At 39.4% G+C, this 17,016-nt stretch overlaps 1 protein-coding gene across 2 annotated transcripts in view; it reads left to right on the top strand.

Annotated features, from left to right (window-relative positions):
- LOC143703851 (P2X purinoceptor 4a-like) overlaps positions 1-17,016 on the top strand; it is a 30,385-nt gene that overhangs the window by 9,878 nt on the left and 3,491 nt on the right. The window contains exons 3-11 of one of the 2 annotated variants that reach the window (XM_077197301.1): positions 18-89; positions 537-609; positions 703-799; positions 919-999; positions 1,117-1,258; positions 1,409-1,539; positions 7,063-7,156; positions 8,769-8,834; positions 8,990-9,076. In XM_077197301.1, coding sequence (XP_077053416.1) covers positions 18-89; positions 537-609; positions 703-799; positions 919-999; positions 1,117-1,258; positions 1,409-1,539; positions 7,063-7,156; positions 8,769-8,834; positions 8,990-9,076 — 843 coding nt within the window. The remainder of the gene's footprint in view (positions 1-17; positions 90-536; positions 610-702; positions 800-918; positions 1,000-1,116; positions 1,259-1,408; positions 1,540-7,062; positions 7,157-8,768; positions 8,835-8,989; positions 9,077-17,016) is intronic. The other variant, XM_077197302.1, reaches the window with a different exon arrangement.

The following is a 17,016-nucleotide window of genomic DNA, read 5'->3' as shown; positions in this document are numbered from 1 at the left end:
GTTTTTGCATGTTGCAGGACGACAGTTCTTTTTTTCTGATGACCAACATGATCTTCACACCAAACCAAACACAGTCAAAATGTGCAGAGGTCAGACATGAAGAAAAATGTGCTCTTTTGTAATCTTTCCTCTTCTTTGAAATTCCATTTAGAAACAAAAACACAACTAAAATGACACCTCAAAACAAATGATTAATAATAACATTATATCACTGTTATAATTGTATTGTAATAGTTAAATGAACCAGCAGGATATCCATTTTTCAGAACTAATGTTCCTTACAAGATATTGTATATTGCTTAATTTGGCCTCTCTAAATCTTTAATTCCCTTCACATAGGATGTAAGTCAAGTGGTTCAGTGTGTTTCATGCTGTGCTTTATTTCTTAAAACCTATTGAATGACCATAAAAGATTTGGTTGTTAATTTATTCTAAATCTAAATCAACTGATTTGACATTTACCTGTCGTTGGCTTAGTATTACATTTATTCATTTTTTGTATCATATTACTTGGTATTAATTTTAATTTCATTTAGTATCCAACCCTGAATTCCATTTGCACATCTGACATGAACTGCACCAAAGGCTTTAAAGATGCTCAAGGGAATGGTATGGCCCAATCTGTACACTGCATACAAAATATGACTTTTTGTGACTTTAAATCCATGCAGTACTGACTATTTAGACATTACTCTGTTTTAGGTGTTCAGACAGGTAGATGTGTCGATTTCTCAGACTCAGTGAAGACATGTGAGGTGTTGGCCTGGTGTCCTGTGGAGAAGAAAGTCGAACCTCCCAAGTAAAACCCCCACCATTCACCATCTCAAACTAAAAAAAAATACAAGTTGAAACTTGTTTCTTAGTTTTAGCAGTTATTCACAATATTCATGTTTTTTTTTTTTTGTCTTGATATTTCAGTCCAGCACTCCTGGCAGATGCTGAGAACTTCACAATATACATAAAGAATAATATTCAATTCACCAAATTTAACTTCAAAAAGTATGTTCATCTTTGTTCGTCATCAAAGAGATCATCTTTTTGCTGCAAAACAAACATATAAATTTTACTTAATAAAGTGAGTTAATATAGTGTTTATTATTTCTTAATTTCTTGCAGAAGGAATATCCTACCAAACATGAGCAGATCCTACGTGGCAAATTGTGTGTTCAACAGAAATATGGACCCTGACTGCCCAATTTTCAGAATCAAAGATATTTTTGAAGAGACTCGAGAGGATTTTCAGACCATGGCAGTCTATGTCAGAAACTTATTTTATGTTTATTTGACATTGATTTGATCATGAATAAGCTTTAATCCCCTTATGATACTCTGTGTTGATGAATGTGTGTTTTTTGATGGTGCACTGCTGTAGAACTGACTGACATCTTTGAGTGTTTTCTGTGCTCAGGGGGGAATAATGGCAGTGCAAATCCAGTGGGATTGTGACCTGGATATGGACACCTGTGCTCCCCAGTACTCCTTCCGCAGAATAGACAAGAAGGACCCAAAAAGTAGTGAAACCCCAGTGCACAACTTACGGTATCAGTTGTTTGTACTTTAACTTTGTAGGGCCCGCCCACTCCTGCACATTCTGTTTTATGTGTTTGGCAAAGTAATATAATTCCAATTAAACTTTTATCTGATTCCATTTTATCACAACCTTGAATTTGGGTTAGAATGCCAATTAGTTATTGACCATTTATATAATAATTTATCTACAGACTTGATTATTCTATTTAACTCTTTATTGAAATCACACTCACATTCGGATACCTATAACACTTCAAGTCTCGCACCGGCTGGATATACGGATCACATAATCACAAACTCGTCTGTCTTGGTCATTAGACAGAGGCAATTGACCTATACCTTTAGATGCCCCCCCAAAGCGTGCTTATTTCTAATAGTGTGCTATTTAGTGCCCATAGATCTGTACACACTTAATCAAGGTAAGACTATCTAACCAGATGTCATGACCATTACCATAGAAATAAGCTGACCAACTAAATTTCCTCTAATTGTAACTTTATATAATCATGCCATGGGTTCCCATGTACACTTAGTTAGAATAGTATTACAAAAATACGAGGTTGAGGCTCACCCTATTTAAATTGGTCTAGCAACACTCTGTTGCTCTAAACGGAAATTTCATTATTAGCCTCCCAGAAGGCTAAACCGGCTTTGTCCCCTTACTATTCCAACATTTACAGTCCTTAGGGCCCACCCTTCAAACCGCTCCAGTCAGCCAAGCTGTGACGCTTTGTAAACCTTTTCCGCGAGGCTCTGACCTAGTGGTCTGTGTCCCTTAGTCTCAGGCGAGTACCTCACACTATCTTAGCCTTGCTGCCTTCAGGGCCCTTATCCTCAAGTGACTTAGGCCAGGGCCATAGAACAATTTTCATTTTGCAATTATTACGGCGCTATTGAATTGTGTTCTCAAAGTGTCTAGTGACTCAATATAAGTGAACTGTATTATAAAGACAGGTAGGCATTTCGGCGGGCTGAAAAGCCATAGGTTCATGAAATTTCACTGTGTGATACAGCAAGGCTTCAATATTTGTCGAAAAAAAGTAGTTTTCCCAAAGCATTTAGCGACGCAATACTCATTCCAGTATTTTTCTGTACTTTTATCTCATCTCGACTAGACTACTGCAACTTAATGTATATAGGTTTTAGCCAATCCTATATAAACCGCTTACAGTCCAAAACATAGCTGCTTCTGTTTCTTCTTCTTAGTTTAGAATAATCTTGTCAGAATCACCTTTTAAAGCAAAATTAAAAACATCTCTTGAGAAGGCTTATAATGACTTAGTCAAATGGGGTTTATCTAAACATCAACTGTGTGTTTGTGTCTTATTGTCATATTGTTTTTTTGTCTTTTAGTTTTCTTTTAAATTATATTTTTCAGCACAATGGTTTACCACTGTTGTTTTTTGGGCTTTATAATTAAATTGAGATTGACTCAGTAAGTCAATCTCAAATTGCAAAGAAATCTGTAGTAGAGGCAAAGGCTGCCCTTCAAATTGGGGATATCGTGGGGCAGGTACAGCGTGGAAGAGGGGGTTTTGGGCTCAGTTTAGCTCCTCCTAAATGGCACAAGGCAGGCCCAGCTCAAAGGAGGAAGCTGGTGGTCAACGAGGTGCGAAAGCAGGAGGAGAGGATGAGGTGTATAAAGGCCATTTCCCAGGCCAAGCAGGGAGAGTGGATGAGATGGGAGAGTGTGGAACAACGCAAAATGGGCTGGCAAGACCTTTGGTCAATGGAAGAGTGTAGGATCAGTTTCCTTATCAGGTCAACATATGATGTTCTCCCATCACCGCAGAACCTAAACCTCTGGGTAGGAGAGGATCCTTCTTGTCCTTTGTGTTCATCACCTGCCACTTTAAGGCACATTTTGACAGGATGTAAGGTGGCTCTTAGCCAAGGTCGGTTTACTTGGCGCCATGACCAAGTATTGCGATGTTTGGCTTTAGCATTGGAAGACAAGCGTAACATGACTAGGGCTGGGACGGTTACCGCAATACCGCGGTTACGTGACCCCTACCGCGGGTCTGAGCTTGTCACTGTCATCACCGCAAAAAAATAAATAAAATGTTTGCCTGCACGTTTTGTCTAATTATATGGATTCATTGATTCTAATGACTTGGATTGAGTCTAGTGACATTGTGTCTAACATGGACTCAAGGTTTTCTAAACAAAACTCATCATCATCAAAAGATGGAGCAAATGCGACCTTTCGCGAGTTGGGGAGCGGAAGGTTTTATGACACATAATAAAATTCCATTCATATTGACTACTAGGCCTGTATGCGAGAGTACATGTAATGAGAGAAAGTAATGTCTCTTGTAGCCTATAATTTGAATTCTATTTTGCTTAAGCATTAAAATACAGGCGCATGACTCATGAGAAAGCCCCAAAACAGGACCCCAGTTTGTAATTGAACGTATTTAACACGATTCTCTCACGTGGTTGAGCTGCGCAGCCGACAATAGCGGGTAGGTAGATAGGCAACTATTCCATCGAAACATGGCAGAGAGGGCTAACTTGGTGGCAAAGCCAAATGTCACGTCGCCAATATGAGCACATTTTGGCTTTGAACCAGACGAAAAAGGACTTCCAAACAATTTCGATGAGCCCATTTGTAGAATTTGCCACAAAATGACACCGGTATCACTCTCAAATACTTCCAACCTGAGGACGCATCCCCCCTGACAGAAAATACTTTTCAAAAAAGGCAGTACCAGAGAAGTATGTGAAAATGAAGGACAGTTTGACTCGCGAGTTAAAAGACGCGGACCATTTTTCTCTCACAACAGATATGTGGTCAAACGTTAATATGATGCCCTATATGAGCGTGACCAATAATTACCTGAACACCAACTTGGAGCTGAAGTCAAGGTGTTTGGAGTCTCATTCATGCCAGAAAGTCACACAAGTGATAACCTGTCCGAGGCTCTGCAATCTGCTCTTAAAGAATGGTCTCTGGATGCGAAGAGGTTGGCTTGTGTCACTAGTGATAACGAAGCCAACATTGTGGCTGCGGTGCGGAAACTTGGATGGGGATGGCTACCATGCTTCAGTCACAACCTCCATTTAGCCGTCACCAACTCCATGAAAGCAGAAAAAGAACGCACCGCCCGGGCCATGGGTTTGTGTCGAACGCTGGTGACCGCTTTCTCCCATAGCTGGCAAAAGAAACAACGGCTTCAGAAAGAACAAACTGAGCTGGACCTGCCTCAGCACTCCTTAGTACTGGTAAGTTTTAACTCTCTTCCAACAGCGATTTAATAAAAACTTTGTTTTATTAAATATCCTTCGTTAAATAGCCTTGAACCACTGAGACAAAAGCGGACACGAGATATGTAAATTATTATAAATATGTAGGCTAATAAAATATAAAAAATATAAATAATATTTATATTATTATAAGTACTATACAATCACGCTAGTGTGAGCAGCTTTGTTAAATTAAATAAGACTTCGTTAAATAGCCTTGAACCACTGAGACAAAAGGGGACACGAGATATGTAAATTAATATAAATATGTAATAAAATATAAAAAATATAAATATTTATATTATATAAGTAGGTAATATACGATCACGGTAGTGTGAGCAGCGACATTTTGTTAAATTAAATAGACTTCGTTAAATAGCCTTGAACCACTGAGACAAAAGCGCACATGACACAATATATGTAAATTAATAAAAATATGTATGTATGTTATAAAATATAAAAATATAAATAATATATATATATATATATATATATATATATATATATATATATATATAATATAAAAATATGTACATTTGAATCATGTTATTATATTAAAGCATAGTCTATCCTAAATGTGTTTTAATTTGTTCACAGGATTGCCCCACCAGGTGGGGAAGAAAGCAAAAAATGATAGCGCGCATTCTTGAGCAAAGCACTGCCATTTGGAGGGTTTTGGATGACCGGCGCACTCAACACCTAATTCCGACGTGGCAGGACATGGAGGTCATGGAATCGGTGAATGGAGGGCTGTAGGATGTCTGGGCTGTCTAATAGCGGTTTACCGCAATACCGCAAGAATTTCTTGCTTTTCAACCGCGGTAAGAATCCTTATCGCCCCAGTCCTAAACATGACCAATAAGTTGCCACCTGTTCTAGCAAAACATTACACACAGAAGACAATATTCCTCCGCCCAGGCGAGAAAACACCAAGAAAAGGTGCTAACACCAATTCTCGCCCAGGACAACTGGAAGCTGCTAGGGACTGGGAAATGCTGGCTGATCTTGATCAACGGTTTATTTTTCAACCTGAGATTGCCACCACTAACCTACGACCAGATATTGTTTTGTGGTCTGGATCAGCACGCATTGTTCAACTGATAGAGTTAAGAGTGCCATGGGAGGATGCTGTAGATGAGGCACATGAGAGGAAGAAACTGCGGTATGCTCATCTGGCCACTGAAGCAGAACAGCGAGGATGGAGAGTCCGGGTTTATCCAGTGGAAGTGGGTTGTCGAGGATTTGTGGCACACTACAACCCGGTTCCTCAGAGATGTCGGATTCAGTGGCCAAGAGTTGCGTCGCACAGTAAAGAACTTATCTGAAGCAGCAGAAAGGAGCAGCAACTGGCTGTGGTTGAGACGGAAAGAATCTGGCTGGCTGTGTACAGGCCGCCACGCTATGGTTTCGAAGAATTCTGGAAAAACTCGAAGAGTCTGTTTATTTGTATAGTTTACATAGTAATTACAGTTATTATGTTCCTGTGTATTTTGCGTGAATGAGGATTGGTGTTTGGACAGATATTGTGTTTTGCGGTAGGTGGTATGCCATACGGAACCGTTGCCACTGATCCTGCTTTAAACATCAACAGTGGGGCTCGACAGCCTTAGTCAAATGGGTTGGCGCGAATGGTCGGGTTGCGGAGAGATTGTGGTTAGATCACATGTGAACTACGAGGAAGGAGCAACCTCAGCAGCAGGAGGGATGTAAAGGTCAGTAAGCTGGGCTGAGTTGAGTGGGGGACGGAGGGGGGGGACTCTGGGATGCCAGAGTCACTGTTGAGCCCTCTTGATGTGTCGTGGGCTAGTCGACGAAACACTGAGGACGGAAGCAACCCACTTGAAGACCCTAGAGATGTCCCCTACTCGGCTCAATCCAGACGGTTGTCATGCTAATCCACTGGGGAGAACGAACTGTGGTTGCAGCCGTTGTGTGTGCTGACGCGTGTTAACACTAGACAGAAGGATATTCACATCACCATTTGGAAAAAAGCATAAATGGATAGAGAAGCATAGGTTACTGTAAAGCTATGTCTTAGTTGGTGCTTATCTTGGCGAAAGCCGAGTACAAATCAGCATGAAGTTTTAACATCTACTCTCGTGTAATGGAAATCAGTGACTCAGGATAAGAATGCTAATGTTAAAGAGTCCTTTGTTTTCTAAGACTATAGCCCTTTCTGAGTCTAGACAGCTAGGCTCCAGTCTTACAGTAACTAGTAAAGATGTTTCTTCAGAAGAAGTGAACAAACTTTGCAAATAAATGGGTGTTTTTGTGTAATCTTTACAGATTTGCTAAATACTACAAGAACAGTCATGGCAAAGACACTAGGACCCTGATCAAGGGATATGGCATTCGTTTTGATGTTCTGGTTTATGGCAAGGTGAGTTTTCCAAATAAGGACAGTTCAATCTTTGTTAATGACATTACACTTAATATAATGCAGTTATAATTTCAGAGAACGAAACGTCTAGGTTACCTATTTTAACCCCTGTTCCCTGAAGGAGGGAACGGAGACGTTAGGTTAGTGACTTGCGAATTAGGATCGCACCTGAGAGTCCTATCACCTTCTCGTGTTAACCAGCCATTGGACATTGGCAAGTGAGATTTTCATCGCAAACCACGCCCTGTGCTGCACGTATATAGAAAGCAAGCAGAGAGACACTCACAAGTTTTCGCTGAGGAGCCGAGCAGTGCCCAGTTGCTCAGTGGTGAGCACAGGGATTTTGATGATGAGACGTAATGCCTCTGTTCCCTCCTTCAGGGAACAAGGTTACAATAGGTAACCTAGACGTTCTCATTCAGTCAGTCACTATGAGTTACGTCAGTGCCTGATGAATTGGGATCCCTAAGAAAAACGCCACATTTTCTGCACCTACCAGTGCTCTGCATAAGCCGTCTGATCCTCCCGCACCCTTTGGACAGGGCTTACATAGAGAAATCAATCACTTGTAGCATGTGGAATTACATATATGGGCTGGCTAGAGGGCAGTGCTACATATGGAAGGTCCCTGCAGAGGATCCAACCTAGTTAGGGTGGAGGCAACACCAATAGGGGTGGCAGAGCGGCTCTGCCAAAGGAAAGACATGGGCTCGTCAACCGGGAAACCGTTGAAGAATACACATATGGGATCACCCGAAGGGAATTACAACATATAGGCTCCTAGTCTAGCATAGGGGCTGAACACCGGGCATGCACACAAGTGATATACCTGGCGAAGGAGCTGGTGGAAAACCAAGCAGGGTTCACTAGTTGTGGAACTCGCCTGTGGAGCAAAATAGCAGATATATCCTGTCCTAGGAGACGGTGATCATGAGAACTAGATCAGGGATAGCGGAGGGGACCCCACCTCTTATGAGGTATTGAAGTATCGATCTCAACATCAAGATAGTTATCTTCCCGCAGAGGGTCCATGACTCATCCACAAATACTACGTCAGCATGCTTATGTCCCAGATACGAGAGGCAGTGATCGGGACTGTCAGCCAGGGCCAGGAAACAGCCGCATCCAGAAACGCACGGGTGGAATGACATCTTGAAAAAGATGCAAACACACCCGTGTTACTCTTTCAGAAGAAATGCTCTTTGCGTTGAAGTGCAAAGGGGAAGATCGCCTTCCAGTGTACAGAGAAGGGCTCTATCAGAGTTCCTCAGGAAGACGATCACCGCTGACACGCCATCACAACAACTCAGGAACACTTCCGGGTTCTGAAGACAACACACGTAGATAAAAATCAGAGGTGAATCTACAAAGAAATGCACGGCTTCAAAGTGAAAAGCTTGGTGAGTGTCTCTCTGCTCGCTTCCTATAGAAGCAGCACAGGGTGTGGCCAATGTCCATTAACAAGGGTGCATTAACACTCAAAGGAGATAGGATTCTCAGGCACAATCCCAATTCGTCAGTCACTGACGTAACTCGTAGTGACTAAATGAATGGGAACCAAAGTTGTTTAAGACTTGTACATTAAGTGTTTGTTTTTTTGTTCTTTACACAGGCAAAAAAAATCTGCATTTTTACAACAATTATCAACGTGGGTGCACTCTTGTCATATGTAAGAGTGGTAAGAACTGTTTTTGTTGATAGAAACTTAATAATTAGGGTTATAAAGGGGAGGAACTAGATCTGACATGTTTGTTAAAATATATAGAAAATGTATATATAGCCCATAAAACAACTAATGCTATTGTCTTTTTAATTTATCTGTGGCTACTGAAGGTGGATTATAACGTTGATAAGATTGTTGGGTATAACATGAAAGGTTTCTCAATGAAGAAATTTAAATATGTTGATGAACGGGAACTTGTGAGTATTTAATTTCTCAATTTACAAATACAGAATGAATGAATGTAAATAGGGCTGTTAATACATTAAAAATTTTAATCGTTATTAAATCGCACACTTGTCATAAAATTAACCATATATCATTTGTCTTGTTTAACATGTTAAGTTTATCAATTGCTATATCAAGCAAAGTAAACCATAAGATTTAGACAAGTCAAGTTAAGTCACCTTCATTTATATAGTGCTTTTAACAACATCATTTCAAAGCAGCTTTACAGTGATAATAGGAAATTATCTCTTAAACTTTTACAGCAGTTCTAGAATAAAGTTATTGTCCAGCTAAAGTTAGTTTTAATTTATTCACTTCAGTTGCAAAGATCATTAGTTATTAACTTCCCAGCAAGCAATTTTGCGTCTAAAAGACGTCTAATAGCCGTCAAAGGCTAAAACAAGGCTGAATTTGGGCTGTCAGTGAAAATCTAATAGACGCCTAAACGTAGCCCAAGAATAGACTACATCAACTAGACGGCTATTAAACTTAAACGACTACATATACATGTAATAGACAACAAAATGATGGCTAAAGGATTTTTTTCACTCAAATATAACAGGTTCTCATAAATGATAATCCATCCAAATAAATTAAATATAAAGGTTTTATTTAGAAAAAAAACATTAACAACTTACAAAAAGATCAAAACATAAAATTTAAGTCAAGTCAAGTCAAATATATTTATATAGCGCTTTTCACAATACAGATTGTATCAAAGCTGCTTCACAGTATCAATCAAAACAACTTAACAATGTTTGTTTATTACTGGAAAATAAAGACATCCAAGTTTGGTAGAGCTAATCAAGGGTATGATTGGTTAATTAATTTGAATATCCCCAACTGAGCAAGCCAAAGGCAACAGTGGCAAGGAACCGAAAAACTCCATCCAGTGACCTAATGGTGTCCTAACACCCCATCAAATGACCCAATGGAGAAAAAAAAACCTTGGGAGAACCCAGGCTCAGTCGGGGGCCAGTTCTCCTCTGGCGTTTATGAACTAGAGGCCGAATTTACAGTAACTGTAAGATAAAAATTGATATGAATGCCTGGCTAAATAGATGCGTCTTCAGTCTAGTTTTAAACTGGGAGAGAGAGTCTGAGCTACGAACAATATCAGGAAGGCTATTCCAGAGCTTCGGAGCTAAACGTGAAAATGCTCTGCCTCCTTTGGTGGATCTGGATATCCTAGGAATGACCAGAAACCTCGAATCTAGTGATCTTAAAGAGCGCGATGGATTGTAAGGCGATAGAAGATCCGTTATGTGATGATAAAATTGGTGTTATATGATCATATTTTCTTGATCTAGTAAGAACTCTAGCAGCTGCATTTTGGACTAACTGTAGCTTGTTTATTGAGGATGCAGGACAGCCAGCTAATAAAGCATTACAGTAATCTAGTCTCGAGGTCATGAATGCATGAACTAACTTTTCTGCATCAGAAACAGATAGCATGTTACGTAGCTTAGCAATGTTTCTAAGGTGGAAAAAGGCTGTTTTTGTAACATATGAAATATGCTTTTCAAAAGACAGGTTGCGGTCTAGTATAACACCCAGGTCTTTTACTGTAGCGGATAGAGTAACAGGGCATCCTACTATGTTAAAGTCGTGCTGTGAAGGTTTTTGTGGACGGTTTTTAGAACCGATAAGTATTACCTCTGTCTTGTCTGGATTTAATAAAAGAAAATTACGCGTCATCCAATCTTTTATATCATTAACACAATCTGTCAATTTGGATAATTTAGCGTATTCATCTGGCCGTGATGAAATATATATTTGAGTGTCATCAGCATAACAGTGGAAACTAATTCCATGTTTCCTTAGAATATTACCAAGTGGCAGCATATATATTGAGAATAATAAAGGGCCTAACACAGATCCCTTTACCAAAATTTACCAAATCAAAACATTAAAATACAATATAAAATATATTTTTTTTTAAAATGGAACATCAACAACTTAAGATAAGAAAATATAAAACTGTTGCTGCTGGGAAGTTGGTCATCACGGCATCTGCCAAATAAGAAAAAATAACTTGCACAAGAAAAGCATTGTTGACAGTTTAACCTCAAGTGTGCATGGACTAATACATTCACATGTACTTTTTGTGTGTGTGTGTTCTGTGTGTGTGTGTGTGTGTGTGTGTGTGTGTGTGTGTGTGTGTGTGTGTGTGTGTGTGTGTGTGTGTGTGTGTGTGTGTGTGTGTGTGTGTGTGTGTGTGTGTGTGTGTGTGTGTGTGTGTGTTCTGTTTAGGTTTTAATGCACATCTGAGCTATTTGCATTATTGTTATACTGCCGGGTACTTTTTATAATTGCTAATTTTATATAGCCAATAATTTGTATTTTTATGCTGTACTATAAAATTAATTTGAAAGTTTCAAACTTGAATGAATGAAGGCATTTTGAATGAAACTTTGGTGCTTGTACAATGACAAATATTATTCTGCTCTATTAGCTTATGCTCTCTCTGTATGTAACAAGCCATTGTTCAGACAAATTCAATATTATAGTTCAAATCAATGATGGACTTTTTGAAAGATGAGAGCTTTAAGTGAGGAAATGCTATTTTCATATCATAATGATCTAAAGAAAAGAGTAAAATATATTTGTGGCTTTCATAACACTTTATAATAGGTTGCACATGTTCATGTTTACACCTTTGGATTCAGATAATTCGAGTTTAAGGGCACATGGAAACATGGGGTTACAGTACACGTGCACGTACCATGATACACTGTTATACCCACTAAAATGTCACGATTGCAACAACACATGATAACAAATAATTTAGCTAAAAAATGAGAAGGTCAAAACGAAAGACAAAAGAAACCAAAGAAAATCAAAGCCTTGGAGAACTGTATAAATCAATGTATGAGTCTCTTTCCTTTTAAGTTCGGTAAGATTTAAACCTTATTTATTTTTCCTTGCACCCCCTCTACAATGATTATTGAATGTTGTTGTTTTTTATGTTATTGTATGAGATATATATATACACACGTGGACATTTAGGATGGACATATGATTGGAAAAGTGTATATTTTGTAATAGGCATTGTATTGTTCCCTATTTGGTTTGTAAACTAATATTGTTATTGTTTTTTTTTTTTAAATCGTTTAATATACAAGGATTTCTCGGCGACGTCATCACTGCTTGCGCACGCAACCAGGAGGCAAAAGACCCGCGGTCTTCGTACCGGAGTAAAGGGTTTCTGATGGCAGATACATTTGGATAGACGTACCCTGCCATGCATTTGCAGTTAGCCGTAAGGATGTAACCAAGGCCCTTATGGACAAACACCCAGGCATCATAAGGCTTGGCTTTCATGCCTTGCCTTTGATAGGGAGCACATCTGACCTCAACACGCAAAAATCCGGTGCAGCATCAAAGTATTTGACGAGCTGCACATGACCACATAGCACGTAGTTGTATGCATCAAGGGATTTGTACGCTCTAACGGTGTTGTGCCGAATTTCGACTCCCTGCCAAATTATTACCCCCCTCGTTGAAATCAGTATCTGATTGCCTAATCATAACCCCACCCCTAATCCTAGCCCCTCCCCCACAACTAATCCTAAACCTACCATACTAGGGGGGTCAGAATTCGGCACCACACCGGCAAGATCTCACCATTACTGAGAGTACGTTTTTTTAATATAATCGCCCCGGTCGGAGGTACTACTTCCCACATAATCCATCGTCAAATCTTTGATTTACAGTAAAGTAACGTTATATGTGTGCAGTCATGATATGTTGCATGTCGTAAAGTACTAACTTAAGCAAGGTTAACTTATATAAAAGCAAATTCGGGCTCTATAGAGGCTATTACATTACTAACTTAGTCTAACATGATAATTCATACATGCATCACAGTATGTCCGGATTTTGATGCGTAAACAGTTGGACGTTTTACATAATGTTATATTAATATGAAACACAAACAAACAGATCCAACTCTGAAATAGCAGTTTATTATTGAGTCAACAAGAAATTACATACAATGCGAAATCTACGTTAATTAAAATGTTCTTTTACAGAACTCGGCATAGGCCTAACAGATAGCAGTTTTCTGCCCCCTGCATGCGCGCGCATCCGGTATTGTTTGTATACAAGAAACCCGTGTATAGACATTAGTATAATTAAAATGAGGTAGTTAATAGTCTTATTTGTCTGTTTAGCTGAGCCAAACAAAACAAACCCTGACAATTGATAAAAGAAGACGTTTACACATAATCTTATTAGATGATTAGATAATTACATTTGAAAGATTTTACTTTCAGTAAAAAAATTGCAATAGATTTTAAATGGTGTTTTCATGCATGTGTGGCCCGGGTTTATGTTGCATTTACACTGCTCTGACCACTAGGTGTCACCGTGGAGACGGGGATTGTTTCGAAGCCTCGGCACAATTCGTTCGGGTCACATGACGTCAATGTAGCTTTACGCCGCCATCTTGACGACCGACGGTCTCAGTAATGCCTGCAATATGTTGTTCAGTTGGCTGCAACAACAGCCGAAAGAGGAACGCCGAACTGGTATTTTATTCTATACCAAAAGAAAAGGATAGAAGAAATGTCTCATATTGTATCATGTCTCATCTTTCTGTGCGCACACCCGACCCGAAGCGTGCAGCCATAGACCCCTATACAGCGCGCGAGTAATGAATTGAGCTCTGTTTCGTGTCTGAATGGGCAAATACACACAACATTATGTTTAAATGTCCATTTTGGAGAGTATTCACGTAAAATATGTCAGTTATGTTTTAAACAGAGTTGTCATCCAGTCTATTTGGTAGAGAGAGAGAGAGAGAGAGAGAGAGAGAGAGACCCGAGACGAGGAAAACAAACAAGCATGCAAATGGAAATTATCGCGGCCGGCAAAAATTATCGAGCTCATTTTTTTATCGTGCGATAAATTGATTTGTTAACTATCGCGACAGGCATAATCCAGATTAATGACAGCTAGCCGTGAGCCGTGGCTAACAGATGGCAAGCTACCAGCTGTTAGCCACTTAGCTAGCTAACAACTCGCTACCTAGTCAGAGCAAACTACCACCAAAATCATACATTTTAATTTTTTTTATAATACCAACATTTCCCATAGTTAAATACAAATCATTGGTGGCCAGATGCCGCACTTTTACGTCTTTTACCCATCCCGCAACAGCTGATACGCGTCTGTACTCTTTAAGCGATCCATGGGGAGGGGTTATGCACAAGATAAATATATATATATATATATATCATGGAAGGCAAATTGGGGCAAATAATAAAGGACAAAAGAAAACTGGGGGTAACAAATAAGGATCGGAGCCTAATTTAAAATTTTATCCATGTATCTCTGTCTTTCTCTCTCATTCAAATGGGCAGTTTGGGTGGCGCCGGGCGAGATTGGTCTCAGTAGGGCTGTTGCCATCTAGCAGTTGAGAAATGTAATTGCATTTTTATTTAATTTAAAATGAAAGACAGTCAAATAATATCGTACATTTTTTTATGAATGTGTGACAGCAAACAAAGCTGTGTGGGCGAAAAACATGTAAACAATTTGAAGACTATTTTGGCTATACTAATCGCTAGTCTAATCAGGGCTATAGCCAAGCCGTTAAACGTAGATTGCCTCGATTTCGCCGGGTGGGCTAAAAGCAGACCGCACATAGCCCGTCCAATTCAGAGCCAAATCCTGACTACAGATCGACCATGTCATGAAATTACACCTGCACCTTGTAGATATTATTACCAATGCGAACATAATGGGGTATATACCATCTTGCGTTGCCTGCCCAACAATTAATTAAAACTAGCCTCCAATTAATCAGTTGTGGGCCACAAATAGCCAGGCTGACTATACGAGCTAGATCGTGTCTACGCACTGCCTAGTCATAGAACATGTCAAAGAAATGAAACACCTTGTAATCACATTTGACTTTCCTTACATGATGGAATATCATACATTTTGCAAGTTATTTTGGAAAAAAATACATTTAACCAGATTCAATGTTATTTTGTCTAAAAGTGGGTTACACATATTGAGAATGAGGAGTCACGTGCCGATTTGGGCGGAGTCTGAGCCGGTCGGCCATGATGGTAGGAGACGCTATCGGTTGTCAGGGGCAACGCCTTCAGATCTTCACAGAGGCGCGACTAAACATTCCAGAGCTCTTTAATTTTAGCGCATTTATTATTTTCGCGCATTTATTATTTAAGCGGGACAGAGACGGATCTACGAATACGCGAAAGAAAAGGAAGAAAGTAAAGCAATGCAAAAAGATAACGCGAAAGAAAAGGGACCTTACAGGAACAAGCTCACACCAAGCGCAAAACAGTGGTATTTGGAGAAGTAGCATCAAGATATTTGTTCTTTTCCATTAATAACAGTAGTATTATTTTATTATTATTACTTATGTTGTCCATGAAACTTATGTTGTCTAAAAAAATAATAATTATATATATATATATATATATATATATATATATATATATATATATATTCAGTTCTCAATAAATATGGTTAAGCCATATCAAGTTGTTTCAAGCATTTATTTCAAAGAAATAAAAAAGTAATGAACAAGGCACTCAAACAACACTTTTGCACATGTTCGTTAAAGCACAGCAAACAGTGACAATCTTATTAAAGGCATCAGCCAACCAAGCAATCCGGTGTCTCCTCGTCAGGTCAGAGACTTGCTCTCCAGTGGCGCAGCCAGAAGGCTAGTTGGGGTGGCAATTGCCCCTGTTGCCACCCCGCTGAAAAAACATTACACTGTTTGATTTTTACGAACATTTCCCAAATCTCCCAGTGGACGTGAATGCATCCTTACGCAGCACGCACAAGCCTGCAGCGCGTGCTGTTGCTGCTACACTTTTCATTGGTTAAGCTGACACGCAGCTCCTCCTTCCTTCGTGCTCCAAACGGCTCCAAAACAAAACATAACGCGGCAGCACACACAGGATCGATGAAGAGCGTTTTGCTGTTATGTACGGCTTTTATTGGTATTAAATTAAACGAAGTACTGTTTTAACGGGAAGTAAGGGAGACGTTGCGCTGTAGTGCTTAGCATAAATACTTAAATGAGCATTATTCGTCTCGTGAAACTGACTGACTGTCACGCCTGCGTGAAGATGCTTAAAACACGTTGTTAGCAAATGTTCAGCAACAATCACAGACATTAGGCTTATTCATATTGGCACGTGCAGCATATTGAACTAATCTTAATAAAACCACCGTGGAGATAGTATTAGACTACAGATGTACAGAAGTAGCCTACTGAAGTAAGTTTGTACTTACCCCCCCATTGAAGGTCAATTAAATTTGATTTGATTTTCTTTATAGCGCCATATTACAATTTTTAATTTTATTAAACAAACTAAATAGCACACAACAAACACTTGTGCGGGCGCGGGCTGTAATGCACTCACTCTGTGTGTGTGTGCGCGTTGCGGGAGAATAAAACGATTCGCGGGACTCCCACAAACTAGAAATATCTAGGAATAAAACATATAAAAACTAATACATTTTAATTCATCTGTTGCAGAAAAGCAACAAAAACAACTAAAACAAAATAAAAACGATTTACAGGCCAGAGTTTCTATTTCTAAAATGTTTGCAGTGTTGAGCGATGTAGCCAATCACAGACATATGTGTTGATTTCTTGAACGCAATGGCCAATCAGAAGCATTTAAGATAGACTCCCCTCACCGCTCAAAACGGACTTTTTGTTCAGTGCTGAATTCTGTATGCTGGCAAATCCTCTAATAATTGTGCAGTCATCTTTATTGATAATAACAGAGATGTGTGAGATCGCGAGGAACTGATGTCCGCTTTTTAGGAATTATTAAGGGAGCGCACTTTGCTTGCAGTCATGCCAAACCATGCACACAGTATCTGCTTGCTTTTATGTTATAACACAAACGGTGGT

This window comes from Siphateles boraxobius, unplaced genomic scaffold (assembly GCF_051911475.1).
Source record: "Siphateles boraxobius isolate OS27281-9 unplaced genomic scaffold, OSU_SipBor_1 39, whole genome shotgun sequence".
NCBI lineage: Eukaryota > Metazoa > Chordata > Actinopteri > Cypriniformes > Leuciscidae > Siphateles > Siphateles boraxobius.
This window is presented reverse-complemented; position numbering and strand designations above follow the sequence as displayed.